Source organism: Nicotiana tabacum, chromosome 24, assembly GCF_000715075.1.
Source record: "Nicotiana tabacum cultivar K326 chromosome 24, ASM71507v2, whole genome shotgun sequence".
Taxonomy (NCBI): Eukaryota; Viridiplantae; Streptophyta; class Magnoliopsida; order Solanales; family Solanaceae; genus Nicotiana; species Nicotiana tabacum.
In genome coordinates, this window is record NC_134103.1 from 104,881,500 (window position 1) to 104,900,705 (window position 19,206).

General features: G+C 37.4%; 1 protein-coding gene, 2 long non-coding RNA genes, 2 other non-coding genes and 1 pseudogene across 5 annotated transcripts; 5 read left to right on the forward strand and 1 right to left on the reverse strand.

The window, feature by feature from the left end:
* Nucleotides 1-4,005: 4,005 nt before the first annotated feature.
* On the forward strand, nt 4,006-6,427 carry LOC107808822 (UPF0481 protein At3g47200-like; annotated as a pseudogene).
* Nucleotides 6,428-6,755: 328 nt separating this feature from the next.
* Nucleotides 6,756-9,163, forward strand: LOC142178554 (uncharacterized). Its single transcript, XR_012706805.1, has 2 exons — nt 6,756-7,814; nt 8,749-9,163. It is a non-coding gene; the product is annotated as an uncharacterized LOC142178554 (long non-coding RNA).
* Nucleotides 7,333-8,750, reverse strand: LOC142178555 (uncharacterized). Its single transcript, XR_012706806.1, has 2 exons — nt 7,970-8,750; nt 7,333-7,843 (listed from the first exon to the last, which is right to left on the reverse strand). It is a non-coding gene; the product is annotated as an uncharacterized LOC142178555 (long non-coding RNA).
* LOC142178728 (small nucleolar RNA U3) lies at nt 8,830-9,047 on the forward strand. The gene has a single exon (XR_012706991.1). It is a non-coding gene; the product is annotated as a small nucleolar RNA U3 (small nucleolar RNA).
* Nucleotides 9,164-11,531: 2,368 nt separating the features above from the next.
* Nucleotides 11,532-11,742, forward strand: LOC142178737 (small nucleolar RNA U3). Its single transcript, XR_012706998.1, has one exon. It is a non-coding gene; the product is annotated as a small nucleolar RNA U3 (small nucleolar RNA).
* A 189-nt stretch (nt 11,743-11,931) lies between these two features.
* On the forward strand, nt 11,932-15,920 carry LOC107794827 (uncharacterized). The gene is made up of 7 exons (XM_075247708.1): nt 11,932-11,937; nt 12,350-12,476; nt 13,051-13,141; nt 13,666-14,322; nt 14,427-14,652; nt 14,785-15,401; nt 15,509-15,920. Exons 1-7 carry the CDS (start codon nt 11,932-11,934, stop codon nt 15,918-15,920), a joined length of 2,136 nt encoding a protein of 711 aa, XP_075103809.1.
* The last annotated feature ends 3,286 nt before the right edge of the window (nt 15,921-19,206 follow it).

The window sequence follows — 19,206 nt, forward strand, 5'->3', positions numbered from 1 at the left end:
CATACGCCGAGCTTTCATATAAGAAATAACCCTGCTGGCAGAATGACCAGGAGTTCCCTTCCACTCTAACCGAGGTAACACCGGCATGGCTAGGGTCACTATCTTGTCATGACAATCCAATATAGCATGATAAGGTAATAGCCAATCCATAACCAAGATGACATTAAAATCTACCATATCAAGAAGTAGAAGATCCACACTAGTCTCAAGACTACCAATAGTAACCACATACGAATGATAGACATGATATACTATAACAGCGTCTCCCACCGGTATAGATACACACACAGAGGCACTCAGAGAATCACAAGGCACAACCAAATATGAAGAAAAATAGGAGGATACATAAGAATAAGTAGATCCTAGATCAAATAGAACTGAAGCATCTCTATGAAAAACTGGAATAATATCTGTGATCACAGCATCAGATGACTCGGCTTCAGGCCTAGCTGGAAAAGCATAAAATCGAGGCTGGGCCCCACCACTCTGAACTGCATCCCTGGGACAGCCTCTAACAGGCTGGCCTCCACCTCTAACGGTCTGACCTCCACCTCTAATGGCCTGACCTCCACCTCTAGCTGCCTGACCCCTACCTCTAGCTGGATGAGCAGGCGGTGAAGCAACCGGTGCCGGTATGATGGCACGAGAATCCTATCAACTCCTACTAATGGCATCTTTTTTTTTCTCCCTCCCCTTTGATCCCACTTTGTTGGAGCTATTGCTCCTTTGGTGACTCGAACCCACGACCCTGAGGTTGTAGGTGGGGGTACTGACCATCTGAGCACCCCCCTCTTGCCCTAATGGCATCTTGATGTCTTGATTTCTCAACAGTTTTGCTTTAAAATTTTGGAAAGAAAGACTTGAGACGTTTACCAGTGTTACTTCTCTCAATGTGTCTGAAGGCCGAAGCATACCATCTAGGTGCTAATGATGTTTGTCTCTTGGAGGAATTGAAATTAGTCTAGACCCTATCTCGGATGAAATTTCATATGTTTCTGGAGCACTAGATGATTTGCTTCATAAAGAGGTTATTGTTTTATGCAAATCTTGCTGTGAGAAGGATAAGAGCCTAAGGAAAAAGCTGATGCTATGAGGTCCATGCTCTATTTTCTCTGACATTTTGACCAGATGATTTTCCACCATATACACTGTATCCCTCTTGTTTTCTACCTTTAAATCCTATCCTTATTTTTGTATGGAATACATTGATGTTGGAAAAAGAAAGTTGAAACATTGAACAAGGCAATGAACTTCAGGCCAAAAAGTGCAGAAAGAAGTACTTGTAGCCATTGAAAATGAGATTGCTGCAATCCGTGATGGCAATGAGCATGATCAAAGCTTAGGGCACACCTATTCTCAGGCTTAACTTTACAAAATCAATTTGCGTCCTTTTCTCTTTGACTCCATTTTGTACTTCAAACCGAATATCTTGAAGGGTTGTACTACAAATGGGAGACAATGCGAGATTAAAAGTCTGTTTGGCCAAGCTGCAAAGGTGCGGGATGACAATAAAACTCTAGATTACAGAAGCTGCTCTTCTGTAGGCACAAGGGCTGCCTTTTGTTGATGACCTGCAACACAAAAACCAAGACCTGATATAACATATAGATATAGACGAGATCTGCCATCACTTTGTGATATTAATAGGAGCATATATACTCTCCTATTAGCTACCACTATCAAGATTTTCATGTAAAGCATCTTGACTCTTTCTGCAGGAAGAGGACAACAAGATACACATACAAGAGGTTGCAATGTTGAAAAACTAACATCACCTATTGATGAGCTTGAAGAAGCTATATTGGCTGCTAGATAAAAACAACACTTAATGTGACCGTATTTAAGCACTAAGAACTTCTTGGCCCGACTAGACTAGCTATATTCTTGTAGGGAGAAATGCAATACCTTAAAAGATAAACTAGCGATTGCAGAGGCAGAAGCATAGTTGAAGGTGTGGAACTAGATGTCTCAGAAAATTATACCGCTCTGCTCTTCTTGTGGACTCCTACTAATGGCATCTTGATGTTTCAGGAAAAGTAGCAACTATGCTTTGAGTTTTGGAAGAAAGACTTGAGACATATACCAATGTAACTTCTCTCATGGTGTGTGAGGTCGATGCATAAGCACCGGGTGCTAACAACATGTCTCTTGGAGGAATTGAAAATTTGTCTAGACTCTCCTCTGGTGGCTTTTCATCAAGGAAAACAAGTTTCCAATATGGATCATCTCGGTCCAATGGCAGCATAGCTGGCTAGCTCATCCGATGGAATAGCAGATAAGTGGATCAAGAAAAGTGTGTCCAATTCATGGATCAGAAATGAATGTAGTCTAGTGAAACGACTAGTTCAACTGCAATGATCATGTACTTTCAAATTGTTTAAGCCTAGAATGGACCAATTTAAAATCAATCGTACCATTGTGTCACTATGAGCTGTATGCATCAGAGCTAGCATCATGGTGCTTGTGAGAGCCTCAAACCTTAAATAGATCGGCTCAGGTCTCGTGCTTGTAATTCTTGGAGAGCTTATACATCATATAATTCGATTGTATACAGCCAAAACCGAGTTCGCCCTTCGTATGAATAATCGAGATTGGAATGTGATAGACCAAGGTTCAATTTTGTGTAATATCATGCCATGATGTGAAGTTAGGTTACCGGGTTCGAGACCCAGAGGTCAAGCAAAATAGAGACCGGTCAAGTTCGAGACCAGCCAAGATCAGGATCGAGCTAAATGGAGACCGTTCAAAGATCGAGATTGACCAAGATCGAGATCGGGCTAAATACATAGACCGATCGAGGAAAGCTTATCGAGCCAAAAACAGAAAGCCGGAATATCCGCAATTGGGCGAGAATCTCGGCGGAAATCACAATGCATATCAAGGAGAGACCAATTAATTAATCTATCATGAGATTCTTTGTTGTATTTAAAAATATAATATTAAGAACAGAACCTCCCCACTATATAAAGGAGGGTCTGATTATTTGTAAGGGAGATTGGTTCAGATTCATAGAATACAAAGCAACATGTCTTTCTTCTGGTTTTGGATATTTAGCCATATTATTCTTCTATCAGTTGTTCTCCATTCAGTTTGAGGGTGATAATACTTGAAGGCTTAGGCTAATTGATTAATTCGGTTTACATTTATTTTCCTTTACAGTTTATTTTGATATTCATTTTTATATTTTCTCAATTTGTATCGAATTATACCACGTGTCCTTAGAGCCGCGTACAAATTCAATTAATTATTCATTTTTTGGGTAAACAGTTTGGCGCCCACTGTGGGGCTAAGGATAATAGTGGTTATTTGATACAAATCGTTGTAAAACACACTATTTCACACTTACTCTTGAAAGTATCTTTGATTTCAAGCTAAAAATGATGAACTCTCAATTAGTACCCCTACATACCGACAACGAATCCGACCATCATGATGAGAATAACAACGTGACCCTCGGGGATGGAAGGCCACCCGCTGACCCCGTTGGGACTCGGGCTGTGGATCCAATTGACCTTAATTCGTATGTGGCCATCGAAACAAACAAATATTTCGGCCCCGAAGATAGCATCCATGGTGGAATCCGATATGTATTTCAAAATACCCAAAATGTGGGAGAAGACGGGATCAGCCCTTAGTAAATGGGGGAACAGGTCTAAAATACTCAAAATGATCGGACGGGTCGCTACAAATTATCTCAAATAATTTCAATTTTTATTTTGGACTATTTCAGTCTTTATTGGAAAAAGATGAGCCTTGGCGTAACTGGTAAAGTTGCTGTCATGTGACTAGGTCACTGGTTCGAGCTGTGACAATGTCTCTTGTGGAAATGGATGGTAAGGCAACATACGATAGATCATTGTGTTCCGGTCCTTCCTCGGCCCCCGCACATAGCGAGAGCTTAGTGCACCGGAATCGAAAAAAGAGGAGAAAATCTTTCTTCAGATTTTTATTCTGATAATTATTTATTGACAATTTATGTGGAGAAAAGAAACACAATACAAGGAAATGATATGCATCATTCCCATTAAATACAGATATAAAAAAGGGAGGAAAGTGGATCATTTAATTGGGATAAGGCAAACAAATGGTCAAGATCGGTCAGGACTGAATACAAGCAAACATGCAAATGAAATCCTTGATGAAATATTTGCGGATTTCAACGATTCATCCGGCAAATGTTGTACCATATTCAAATTAAGTGTGGGGTTGAGTGAATCAAAACCGGTTGCTTACAAGCCAAATGTGATCTCCATTGGTCCTCACCATAAACACAATCCTGAACTTCGCTCCATGGAAAAGTATAAACTACGTTACCTACAACAGTTCCTTCACAGGAAAGAGGGGATTGATGTGGAAAGTTGCATTAGGGAATTGGAGGATGAAGCATTAAAGTGTTATGATGATATAGAACCTTGAAAGTGATATTGTTGCCACATTTTCAAAAATATTGTTACTTGATGGTTGTTTACTAGTTGAATGTATTCGAGAGCATTGTGGAATGTGTCTAGAAGGAGAAAGTTGGATTATCCCTGGAAATTGCTTATGTAATCAAGAACTTCGAGATATGTAGTTAGTAGAAAACCAACTTCCTGTATTTGTCCTCATCAAGTCATGACATGACAAAGAGAGTTGATCGAATACCATTCATAAAAATGGTGAAGAAGATTTTTTTTACATTTATTACCGAAGATGACCTTGTATCCTATCGGGAGAGTGAAGGTAATACCGCATAAATCAAACATTTACTTCAATTTGTGCACATGTCATGTCACCCTTCAGAGATTAAGCCAATAGATAAGGACCACCTAACGGGGCATAAGGTCATGCCCAATGCAACAGAGCTTTTCGAAGCTGGAGTTAGCTTCGTAAAAGTCGGATATATTTATGATAACTTGAAGAGAGAAAACTTTGGAGATAACACAAGTTTATTTGATATCAAATTTGAGAATGGGTTAATGAAAATACCTAGTTTTAAAGTCCTTGATAGTACATAGACTCTCCTGCAGAATATGATAGCGTTTGAGCAACAGTCGTCTCATGTACATACTAGATATTTCATTGGTTTTGTAATTTTTATGGATTATCTTATCGACTCAGAGAAAGATGTGATTTTTCCATGCCAAAAAGGAATTATTAGGAATAGGATAAGGGAGGACAAAGAAATAGCTACCTTTTTTAACAAGACCGGGAAATGTGTCATCGTTTCATCTGAGAACTTCAATTATAAAGAAGAATGCAGAAAATTGGTTCAACATTGTGAAAAACCATGGAACCCAATGAAGGCAGGTTTGAGGCGCAATGTTGGAAAACTAATTCAAAGTTGTAGTAGAAAATTTTAATTGTTTAATATTTAGTTTATTTAATTCATGTCTCAATAGAATTTGTAGTCAGAATTAATATAAGAATGGGCTTTCTTATTTTTAGTTAAAATAGGTTTTGTACTATAAATAAAGGTATTACTAGCTTATTGTAATGCGTGGAGATTTGTGACAATTGTAGAGAGCTTTCAGAGATTTAATAATAATATATTTTACTTCATATAGGTATCAAAGTTTCTACGATCTTGTGAGAAAATCAAGTAGCTTCTGTTGCCAGTGGGCGACACTAACCAATATGTGTCGCCCGTTTGGCCAAATATTATATTGACAAACACCTGACCAATGATTATATTGGCAAAAGACGAGTCTATAATACATGCATGTAAAACAATCATGCTGAGAAGGATTGAGCAAAGAGATTGCAAGATTAAAGAGGTGCAAGCAAATATGGCACAAGAGAAATAGACTCTTCTAAGAAATTAGAGAAATGACCAAGTGCATCAACAAGAGTTGAAGACAGGTGCTTCAACAAAATCGGGTATTGGTGACAAAGTGCATCTACGTGAGTTGGAAACGGGTGCTTCAACAAAATTGATTGTTGGTGACAAAGTGCATCAACGATAGTTGAAGACAAGTGCTTCAATAAAATTGGTTGTTGGTGGCAAAGTACTTTAATGAGGGATGGAGACATGTACTTTAGCAAAAGTAGAAGTTGGAGAGAAGTGCTTCAACACACAACATACAACCTTTAATTATGGGGGAATGTTGAAAAAGTAATTCAAAGTTGTAGAAAACCTTAATTGTTTGAGATTTGGTTTATTTAATTCATGTCTCAATAGGATTTGTAATCAGAATTAATATAAGAATAGCCTTTCCTATTTCTAGTTAAAATAGGTTTCGTACTATTATAAATAAGGATATTACTAGCTTATTTTAATGCGTGGAGATTTGTGAGAATTATAGATAGCTTTTAGAGAGTTATAATAAAATATTTTTCTTCACGCAATTATTTTAATAGTTAATGGGTAGGAGCTTCAACTGTGGGAGCTATCATACTCCTGATACTCACAGCTATGCAGACTGTTCTACCTTTCAGAGGTGGTGTTTAAAAGTCATTGTTCTAATTATACACAATGGTTGTTTGATTTTGTTAATCTGGTTTTCCTTACTATTATTTGTGTATCCAATCCAAATTTAAAATTTCTACATATACTATGAGGAATTTTCAAAATCCTCAGGTGTAAAAATTAAATGGAGGTTGAATGAATAATGGAATTTAACCTAACAAATTTTTCAAGTTGGAAGTAATCTACAAGAAAGGACTTTTTTACATCTAGTCAAGGTCTCAAGCAAGGGAATGCACTCTTCCCATCTCTTTTTGTTTAAGGGGCAGAGGTGCTTTTCAAACTCCGCAAATTGAAGGACAATGACAACTTCATACGTACCCTATAGCATGAATACGACCTATATCACAATTAGTCATTTGGTTTATGTAGACAAGATAGTGATTTTCATCTGAGGCAATAATAACTCCGATCCATCAAACTTATGATGGAGTAAGTGAGTAGATATCAAAGTGTATTTGGAAAATGGCAAAAAATAGGACACCATAAGGGGTGGTTTTATCTTTTAATTTTCTGAGACATTAAACTACATGAACAGAAGAGGGTCCACAAAAATATTGGAGTAGTGCAAAGAGTAATAAATAGTGAAGCGAAAGAGTTTCCATTTAAAAGAAGGGGATAACATTCTGGAAAGGACTCGATAGAACTACAACAACTAAAAGGGAAGATTAAGGATGTTGACTTGCTTTGCTGTCACGATATTTTCCCTCGCAGGACACCAAACTTATAGGGAAGGTTCTTTAATTACGCTGCTATGACAGTTACAAGAAAAGCAATATAATGACACAACAACAGACATGCCCGGTTATGGGCATTACTGTCATTGGCATCTTTCCAGTCATTTGCAACAACAATTTCTACTCTATTTGCAGATATCTTTGCACGGGCCAGCTCATAATTTATATGTATAAACTTATAAAAAACAAACAACCAAAGAACAGATAACCAATTAAAAAAAAGCTAGCAATAAAGAAGAGTTAAAAAGTCGATAGCCATTTAAATTATTTTCTTGAACTGTTCTCTGGTATTCTTGTACAGCAGCATTTGCTGCAGCTCCACCAGCCAATATAGCTTCCTCAAGCACATCGACAGGTAATGTTAGTTTTTCAACTTTGCAACCTCTTGTCTTGTCTGTGCATTATGTTTTCCTCTTGCTTCAGAAAGAGTCAAGATGCTTACATGAAAATCTTGATAGTGGCAGCTAACAGGAGAATATGCTCCTATTGGTATCACAAAACTGAAGGACCATAAGCAACCTGGCATACCGCTCTCTGTTTCATCAGATCTTGGTTTGTCTTTGCAGGCTTGCCAATGCCATATAATTAATAGTTCGTTGAGTCGTTCTGCCTCCAGTACAACAGCTTCTTTAGATGTAAGTTGATCTAGAGCTTTATTGTCGTCCTGCATTTGTAACCCATCCTCCAAACAGGCATGGATAGAAGATAAGAAGAATCACCTTTACTAAACTTAAACAAGGTAGCACATGCAATTCCTCAAACAAATGCAAAGCGCTAAAGTTGTATGTACCTCTAATTGGGCACACTTTAAGCCTCTAACTCTTGCCTCCAGGGGTGTGATAACTGCCCTAATAGGAGGCATTTCATCATATTTTATGCAGCATGAACTCTCAAGTAGTAGCTTCTTTTTTCTGCTGTGGATTTTGTAGCCAGAGCTTCTTTTTTCTCATCATTTATTTTATTATTCCCGAAACACACAGAACTTGCACTATATATATAAATCATTCTGTTTGAAAATTTAGCTTCTAAATATCACAATGAATTTATCTTGTCACTGTGAAAGATACTACAGTGAGTACAAGTATTAAAAAGTAGGTAGACATGTACCTTTCTTTCAAGAAGAGATTCTGATTTTTTTTTAATCTGTAACTGGAAATACAAATTCTTTAGTAGCAGATTCTACATTTATAATTTTTTCTCCTTTTACTTTTTTTCTTCTTATTTGGCCTCAAATAGTCCTGGCATAGAAAAAATTACAAATGTTTTATAGTTCTAGTTGATTGGAGAGATCAAAAGGACAACAACTGGCTAGGTTTCTGATCTTCGTCATAGCAAACTTCCAGCTTAAAATAAAATAAAATTAAAAAGCAAAATCATCAAACAAACCCATTTAACACCTACTTTCGTCAATTTCCCGTCTTGTGGAATTTCTGAAATCTTCCAATGTTCCATAACCCTATACAAATTGTTAACATCAAACGGCCTGCTTTCATTTCATGATAGTTGTAAAAGCAAACCTGTTAATCTTCGCATATGAAAGCTGACTCAATTCCACTTCTTGCACTGCAGAACGACACTCTCTCTGTCCCTCATCGGCAATATAAAGCACAGAAAAGGCATTTACAAGCACAGATGACGAAGATGAAGTTCACGACCTTACTTGAACAGGATCTGTTCTATAGGCTTGTACCACTGTATCCTTGAGTTCTAAGGAGACAGGAAACCAAGTCTGGTTGATGAGACATGGCCATTGGACCAGAGCGTGATTAACAGCTCCCACGGCCCTCGGGTTATATGGTGCCGTAGATGATCGTTCTCAGCCCCCTAACAATGGGTGTTGGGATGGTCTAATGGCTGTCTGACAGACTACAATTCCTTTTTTTTGCTCTTGATGTTCTCCATTTCTGTTACTTGAAGTTGAGCTGAATCCCTCCTGCAATTTTCACCATAGATGACTGCTAAAATTCACCATTCATATTCACTAGAATAACTTTTCGAGACAACAACCCTTCCCTATAAGCTAAGCAATTGTATATTGGTTTTAGACTAGTCTTAGTAGGCGCTTTCGTGTGCTGCACGTGTCAATGAATATATAAATTTTAAAAATTACATAAATAATGTATTTTTCGTTATTGAACAAATACTAAAGAAAGAAATGTAAGTTCCTAAAATAACGAATTTTAATCTCACTAAGCTAGCTCAATAAAATAAAAAAATCCTATTCCACATAAGTTTTTATATGCCCTTATTATGATTTATGAGGCGTGAAATATCTTATAAAAATTATTGTTATCTTTGTTACCAAACACTATAAGCAAATAACACAAAAAATATTTTTATTATAATTATTCAAACATAACAAAATAAATTAAAGAATTTGAATCTTTTGGTATTTTACCCTTTAAAAATATATTTTATATTTGACAAAATAGTAATTTGTTTATCTTCCTAATATTTAGGACTTCTAAATTAACTAAAATTTTAATTATTATATCTTTCTTTATTTGAATTTTGTAGAAAATAACTTTAAAATTAATTAAAATTTTACCTTATAAGAATTATTTAATTTAATTATGACACAACTATAACTATACTTTTTCAAATATTTAGGAAAAAAAGAAATAGAATAGGCGGATTATTTCCATAAATCTACGTTATCAATTTTCCTTTCCACTAAGAGTATTTTAATTTGTTTGGCAAAAATCACTTAGCTTGAACACTCACTTTAATTGTACTATTCTTTTATCTTTATTGCCACTGAATCCTTTCCTTACAATATTTTCGCAGCGTGGTGAGTTATTCAATATATATGTATAAGGAAAGATATAATAAATAAAATTTTAGTTGATTTAGAAGTCCTAAATATTAGGAAGATAAACAAATTACTATTTTGTCCAATATAAAATATATTTTTAAAGGGTAAAAAAGGCGAACGATATTTCGCTAAGGGCCTTCGTGCTTTTAATATAGTATATATTCTGATTGGGATGAAGAGGCTTTACCAAAAGTATTTATTTCTTTAAAATGGTAAAAATTACTCAATATGAAAATATTAAATTTTAAAATTTTAAATTTCTCAATCTCCTTTTCAATATTTTTAACCGTTTAATATCCGGAATTTCTCTATTAGTAGAGCTCAAACCTAGAATAGCATTCATTTCATGTCATACTTTGATGTTTCAAAGTGTTTACGAGATTTTTCCCTTAAGTCTTTCAAAAAACTTGAACATATCTTTATGATATAGTAGGGGGTAGCCCATGTTGTGCATTGGCCCAATAATACTATTACCTAAATACTATTGTCGTATGGTAGTGTTAGATCGAGTTCATCTCCAAAGGATACTAAAGTTATTCTTAAAATACCTAAAGTCATTAAAATATTATAATTTTATTGGTCCCAACTATTACTTGAAAATTTAAATTTAAAAAGAGCTTGTTTGATGATCATGTTGTGCGAATTGGTAGGAGTTATAAAATTTTTATTTAACTTATAAGCAATAACAATCTTCTTTTGTGTCAAGTTATCTAATGCAACTACAATTAGGTTCACATTTAATATTACCTCATATCTAAAATAAATATCTTTTTAATTTTTTTTATGCTCATTAAAGAAATCATATAAAATATTTATTATAAGATTTATTTGATTAATTTATGCTTTATATCATAGTCAAATTACTCATTATATTCTGTAGGTAATTTATACTAAAGTTAGATGATTTTAGCTTATTTTATTGATTATGAAATTTCATAGGAAACAAAATTCTTAAAATTTGCATAATGAGAAGAAATTTACGAAGAGAGAACTTTTGAGAGCATAGGTGTCCGACTAATTATCTGTACAAATATTAACTATACAATTTAAATTAATATAGAACAATTAAAGCATATACTTTGTGTGTGAAATTTATAAGATTAATACCATATAAAGTACCACTTAGTAGCCATGGAATTTGTTTTTTTTGTGTGCATATTTCTAGTCTTTTTTGGGATATTCAAAATATTTTACTCCTATCATATTTTCTTAAACTTTGACTTTTGATCTTACCATCCTGATTTCCTTTTTGTTATCCAACTAATAAATAAAAGAGAAGATAAATCTATCAACATAAGTCTAGTTCTTTAAACTAAAAGGTAAGATGTACACGCATAGAACAATCGAGCATTAAAATTGTTTTTTTTTTTAATTTCGTATGAATTTTTTGAATATTTTTGTTAAAAAATAAAGCTTTTGTACAAAATATAGACTCAATTCCACATGTTTTACTAGGAACGACACACTTACCGTCCCACATCGGCAATATACAGCAGAAAGAAGGCATTTATAAACATGAATGACGAAGATGATGTTCAAGACCTTACTTGAACAAGATCTGTTCTATAGGCTCGTACCACTGTATCCTTGAGTTCTAAGGAGACAGGAAACCAAGTCTGGTTAATGAGTCATGTCCATTGGACCAGATCGTGATTAACAACTCACACGGCCCTCGGGTTATGGTGCCGTATATGATCGTTCTCAGCCCCTAACAATGGGTGTTGGGATGGCCTAATGGCCCACAGACTCTTCACATCTTTATTTTTCTCTTGATTTTCTCCATTTCTGTTACTTGAAGATGAGCTTGAGCTCTCCTGCAAATTACACCATAGACGACTGCTTCTATGGCATTTTTTCGGGACAACAAGACTCCGAATAAGCTAAGCAATATACTAGCCTGTTTGGCTAAGCTTTTTTTTGGGTGTTGGGATGGTCTAATGGCTGTCTGATAGACTCTTCACATCTTTTTTTCTGCTCTTGAATTTCTCCATTTCTGTTACTTGAAGATGAGCTTGAGCTCTCCTGCAAACTACACCATAGATGACTACTTCTATGGCATCTTTTCGGGACAACAAGACTCTGAATAAGCTAAGCAATCTACTAGCCTTTTGGCCAAGCTTCTTTTTGGGCCAAAAGTGTATTTTTTTTGTTGCTAGAAGTGCTTTTAGCCAAAAATTGAGGTGTTTGGCCAAGCTTTTAGAAGCAAAAAAAATACTTTTGAGGAGAAGAAGCTGATAGTAGGCTATAATTATGTAGTTTAGTTACTATTTACACTCTAACTTAGCTGCACTTTATTGATATTTGAATGTTTAAATGATAACAAATTGCTCTAATTAATAACTTTATGCTTTGCAGGAGCAATTCCGGTGGTCTATGAGGACGTTAAGGAGTGTTTCTGAACTAATATGGAGCATTGAAGGCCAATTGGAAGTTAGCGCGCTTAGAAAGAAGAAAGAAAAACATGCTGCAGAAAATCCTCCAGGTGCGCAGTCGATGCGCGGCCGCGCATATTAGGCAGAAACTGGCCAAAGTGCGCGGTCGATGAGCGATCGATGCGCGTCCGCGCACGTGCTTTCGAGAAAAATCATCCAAGGTCAATTTTGTAATTTGAGAGGAAAATAACCTTGACCTATATGAAGTCCAGCTTGCCCATAAAGAGGGTATCTCTGTTTTTAGAAGAACTTTGGAGACAAGAACACAAAAGGAGCAAGACGGAGAATTCTCCTACGAGTTTTTCATCCTCTTCTTCTTAATTCCATTGTTGGTTATGACTTTTTATATTGTAATCTTGCATAGTAGTATGAGTAGCTAAACCCGTCATCTAGGGTTGATGGAACTAATTGTTGGATGAAGTCTTGATTACATTTTGATATAATTGAGCCGTTTTTACTCTATAATTGTTCAACTATGTGTTTCTTGTGATTAATTGAAAGGGCCCTTGATTAATCGTGTCTAGTTGTCTAGTGTTGCTTGAGAAAGAACACTTGATTAGATTGTTGTTGAACAATGCTACTTTCGAGTAAGTTAAGAGATTAATTACTTGAATTTAAAAGCAGGATTAGAGATAACGAATCTTTGGTGTGATATTTATGAGTTGTACAAATTGTCAACTAGAGTAGTTCGAGAGAATACTTCTAGTAAATTAATGTAATTGATCGAGAGATAAGTACGGTAATAAAGAACTCATCATCTTTATAGAGTGTTACGACGAGATTATAGCTAACATGTCGGGAATTAATCCGACAATTGGGGAAATCAATAACCCTAGATTCTTTTACCCTTGAATTGAACTTCATTCTTGCTTATTGATAGTTTTTATTGTCATTGTTTGCTTAGTTAAATAATTTCTATTAATTATCAAATAAAATCTCGAACTCTAAAAATTGTCTGAGCTTATCATTAGCGATACTAAAGGTTGTAGCAAATAGGTTAGTTCCCTGTGGGATTCGACTCCGGACTCTTGAACCGGATTATTTTTGCAGCGACCGCTTAGTCCTTTTTATAAGGAATGGTTTGGCGTGATCAAATTTTGGTGTCGTTGCCGGGGAACTAACGGTGTTATTTATTACAGCTTGGAATAATTGTTAGAATTTTTAATTTAGATCAATTTTCTGTGGTGTTAAAAAATATTTCCATTGAAATTCTCACGTTTGAACTTTTCTGTGACTCAGGTGCATGCCTAGAATCTCCTTGAGAACTGGTGAACTTTTTGAAGGACTCTCAAATCCTGAGAAAGCATTCAGGGCATTGAATTGGGCTAACAAGAAGGGCAAACAGCTAAAACAAGACGAACAATTCAAAATTGAAATGGACGACGTCAAGAGCGTCAACGAGAACAATAAGAATGATCGAGTTGACCCAAACATCGGAGTGGTAGCACCTCTTATACCGGAAGCAGCTCTATATGATTGGGCGCAACCAACTGCTGATAACCTGGCCACCGCAATTGCAGTCCCTCCGATACAAGCGGAGACGTTTCAGATTACCAACAACATGTTGCACTTGCTACAGAATAAAGAGTTGTTCTCTGGTTCGTACATTGAAGACCCACAACAACATTTGAAGAAGTTTCTATCAATTTTTGTCACTCAAAGACAGTCGAATGTGACTCCTGAAGAAATCAAATTATTACTGTTCCCATTCTCAGTGATTGGGGAGGCTCAAACTTGGCTGAATTCGCTCCTAATAAACTCCATTGCTACTTGGGAGGAACTAGTCAAGCAGTTCTTAAACAAGTTCTATCCACCCAACAAAACTGCGAGACAAATTGATGAGATATTGCAATTTAGGCAGAAATCGACTGAAACGTTACAGAAAACCTGGGAGAGGTTTAAGGGTATGCTAGTGAAGTGTCAACACCATGGCATTCCAGATCAGATGCTAGGACAGAGATTTTATATAGTCTTGGTTGACGGTCTGAAGGCCAATGTAGATGCTTCAGCTGGGGTGCATTCTTGAGCAAAACATTCACAGAGTGCAAGATTCTTCTTGACAAGATGGCTCAAAATTCAGGATGGATGACGAAAGATACAACACTCACTCCAATAGTGCATTCTATTGCTCTTGACCCAAACAATACAAATGCAGAAAACATAGCCACTCTCATGACCCAGATGAGCTTGTTGACAAAGAAAATTGATGAAATGGGTACAAAACAGGTGCACATTGTTGATACGACAAATGGAGGCCTATGCACTCCCTACATAAATGAGTCATATGTTTGCTCGTAGAGTGGAAAGAATGATAACCATAGGCCTCCCTACATAAATGAGTCATATGTTTGCTCGTAGAGTGGAAAGAATGATAACCAGGGCTTCAGAAAAGACATGAATTACATCAATAATTTTGGGGGTCAGAGGCAAGGTGGACAGCAATGGGGACCTCAAAATCAGCAGTACAGAACAACCCAGCAACAATACAATACCATTCCAAGGGGAACACGACCACAAGGCCAAGTCGTGCCTTATCAAAGGCAGCATGGCTACAATCAGCAATACCAACAACAGTTGGCTTACCAACTGCCTCATCAACAGCAGGACAGTAATATGAGAGAAATAAAGGGCATGCTGCAACAACTCATTGGGACAAATAGAAAGATGCAAGAAAAGTTAGCATCACATGATTCGGCTATTAAAGGCATCGAAACTCAATTAGGCCAGTTATCTATGGCCTTGAACAATCGCCCACAAGGAACGTTGCCTGCAGACACAAACATCAATCTAAAGGAGCAGAACCCAAATCAGCTAATGGCAGTGAGTCTCAGGAATGGAAGGGATTTAGATAGAGAGCAAGAAGTTTCTCAATCTAGGAGAGACGCAGTGCCAATTACTCCAATGACATTAGAGACCGACGAGTCAAAGGAGCTCACAAAAGTTGTAATTGAACAGGCACAAGTGGACAAAGGCAAGTAGAAGGAATTTGAACAACTCCAGAACAGGTGGTGGAAAAGGCTCCTAATAAAGAAAAGACACCAAGCAGTGGGCAGAAGTTAACTCCTGCACCATTCCCTCAAAGGTTGGCAAAGCAAAAGAGAGATGATCAATACAGGAAATTCATGGAAATGCTTAGACAAATTCAATTGAATATTCCGCTGATAGATGCTTTGAGGGAAATGCCAGGCTATGCAAAAATGATGAAGGATCTGATGTCTCGAAAATTTGACTTCCAAGACTTGTCTACTATAACTCTAAATCAAACTTGCAGCGCTGTAGTGACAAGACCTATGACTCAAAAATTATCTGATCCCGGTAGTTTGACTATCCCATGCATAATTGGAAGTTATGCTTTTGCTAAAGCATTGTGTGACTTAGGAGCCAGTATCAACTTGATGCCTTTGGCAATCTACACAAAGTTAGGCATTGGCAGAGCTAGACCGACCTCAATGTTGTTGCAACTGGCTGATCGCACAGTCAAAAGGACGATATGAATTTGGATGATGTGCTCATCCAATTGGGGAAGTTTGTATTTCCTGCCGACTTCGTTATTCTTGACTGTCAAGTTGACGAAGAAATATCAATAATTTTGGGGAGGCCGTTCTTAGCCACTAGGAGAGCATTGATCGATTATGAGACAGGAGAGCTAAAAATGAGGCTGAATAATGAAAAAATAATATTCAATGTTCAACAATCTATGAGGAGGCCCAGCAAAGTTGCAAATTATTTGCTAGTGGAGGCAGTGGATGTAATACTACAAGAGGAGGATGAGACCCTTAATGTCAGAGATCCATTAGAAGCTTGCTTGATGAATTTGGAAGATGTGGATGGTGAAGAGTTGGACGAGTGGGTCATGGCTCTCGAAGGTCAAGGGTTCTGGAAAAGGGAACCCCAGTTCGAGCCACTACACTTAGAATAAAAGGGCAACACCACATGCAAAGCCATCAATAAAGGAGCCACCATAGTTGGGCCTGAAACCGCTTCCTGGTCACCTCAGGTACACTTTCTTAGGCCCTAACTCTACTTTACCTATTATTATCTCATCCGGTTTGTTAGCTGTGTAGGTAGAATTATTCCTACAGGTGTTACAGGATTGTAAGACTGCTATTGGTTGGACCATGGCAGATATAAAGGGTATCAACCCGGCCTTTTGCATGCACAAGATTCTCTTGGAAGAAGGGCACAAACCTTCAAGAAAATATCAAAGAAGGCTAAACTCGAACATGAAAGAAGTGGTGAAGAAAGAAGTGATCAAGTGGTTAGATACGGGTATCATTTCCCCCATCTCTGACAGTAACTGGGTTAGCCCAGTTCTGTGTGTGCCAAAGAAGGGTGGAATGACGGTCGTGCAAAATGAGAATAACGAGTTGATCCCGACTCGTACAATCACGGGTTGGAGAATTTGCATAGATTATAGAAAACTGAACTCAGCCACCCAGAAAGATCATTTCCCCTTGCCATTCATTGACCAAATATTGGATAGGTTGGCTAGGCAGTCTCATTTCTACTTTTTGGATGGATATTCGGGGTACAATCAGATCTCAATAGCCCTTGAATATAGAGAGAAAACATCCTTTACTTGTACATATGGAATTTTTGCCTTTCGGAGAATGTCGTTTGGCCTGTGCAATGCACCGACTACATTTCAGAGGTGTATGTTAGAAATTTTCACTGATATGGTGGAGGATATTATGGAAGTCTTTATGGATGATTTTTCAGTGGTGGGGGATTCATTCGAAGACTGTCTTCACAATTTAAGAAGAGTGTTAAAAAGTGTGTGGAGACAAATTTAGTGCTGAACTGGGAGAAATGCCATTTTATGGTACAAGAAGGTATAGTGTTGGGGCATCGAGTGTCCAGTAAAGGCATTGAGGTTGACCATGATAAGGTTGACGTGATTGAGAAGTTGCCACCATTCACTTCGGTCAAAGCAGTGAGAAGTTTCCTTGGGCACGCCGGATTCTACAGGCCATTTATAAAAGATTTATCTAAAATTGCTAACCCCTTATGTAAACTCCTTGAAAAGGATCATCCATTTGTATTATCTGATGAATTCAGGTTGGCATTTGAGGAGCTGAAGAAGAGACTGGTGACTGCACCAATCATCGTTGCACCCAACTGGGAGCAGCCGTTCGAGCTCATGTGCGACGCAAGTGATTATGCTATAGGAGCAGCCCTGGGGCAGTGAAAGGACAAACTGGTGCACCAATTTACTATGCAAGCAGAACACTAAGCGCTGCACAACTCAATTATATCATGACTGAGAAAGAGATGTTGGTTGTAGTGTTTGCATTCGACAAATTCAGGTCTTATTTGATTGGTTCAAAAGTGATTGTTTATACTAACCATGCATCACTTAAGGTACTTGATAGAAAAGAAGGAGTCAAAGCCACAATTAATCCGTTGGGTTCTGTTGCTATAAGAATTCGATTTGGAGATCCGCGATAGGAAAGGGACAGATAACCAAGTGGAAGCCCACCTTTCAAGGTTGGAGGGAGCTAAAAAAAAGTAGAGGTTGAAGATATAACTGAGACATTCCTGGATGAACAATAACTAGCAGCGGTAATGGAGGAGACGCCATGGTATGCTGATATTGCTAATTATTTGGCAAGCGGTATTGTACCTTATGAACTCTCTTCGATTCAAAATAAAAAGTTCTTTCGCGATTGTCGGTCTTATTACTGGGATGAACCTTTACTTTTTAAAATATGTATAGATAACATGATCCGGAGGTGTATCCCCGAGAAAGATCAATCTTCGATTTTGCAGGCTTGCCATGCTTCACCTTATGGTGGGCACTTTGGAGGAATTCGGACAACGGCAAAGGTGTTGGAGTCAGGTTTGTGTTGGCCGACTTTATTCAAGGATGCCCATGCTTGGGTGAAAAGTTGTGAGGAGTGCCAAAGGACAGGCAACATATCTCGCCGTCACGAGATGCCGATGACTACAATTCAAGAGGTGGAAGTATTTGACATGTGGGGGATTGATTTTATGGGACCATTTGTCAGCTCGTATGGTAACAAGTACATAATGGTAGCAGTTGACTATGTCTCCAAATGGGTTGAAGTTGTGTCTCTTCTAACAAATGATGCCAAAGGAGTGACATGCTTTCTAAAGAAAAACATTTTCACACGTTTTGGCACTCCGAGAGCTATAATCAGTGATGGTGGAACCCATTTTTGCAATAGAGCGTTCGCAAGGCTGTTAGAAAAGTATTGAGTTTGCCATAAGGTTGCCACACCTTACCACCCACAAAAGAGCGGGCAAGTGGAAGTGTCCAGCAGGAAAATCAAAAGTGTCCTGATCAAAACAGTGAATGCGACGAGGACTGATTGGGCAAAGAAGTTGGATGATGCATTATGGGCGTACCGCACATATTTAAAACTCCAATTGGTATGTCTCCATACAAGTTGGTGTTTGGAAAAGTATGCCAACTTTCGGTGGAGCTTGAGCATAAAGCCTTATGGGCACTGCGGTAGTTGAACTTGGATATGGAAACTGCAGGCACAAGTAGAGTCACAGAGCTACATGAACTCAAGGAATTCCGATTCCATACATTCGAGAATGCAAGATTGTACAAAGAAAGGATGAAGATGATGCATGATAAGCATATTCTAGATCGGAACTTCAAACCCAGAGATCTAGTGTTGTTATACAATTCGAGATTAAGATTGTTTTCGGGTAAGATGAAATCTAGATGGTTAGGACCATTTAGAGTTGTGCAAGTGTTCTCAACTGGAGCAGTAGAAATTGAGTCCAAAGATGGAATGAATAGGTTTA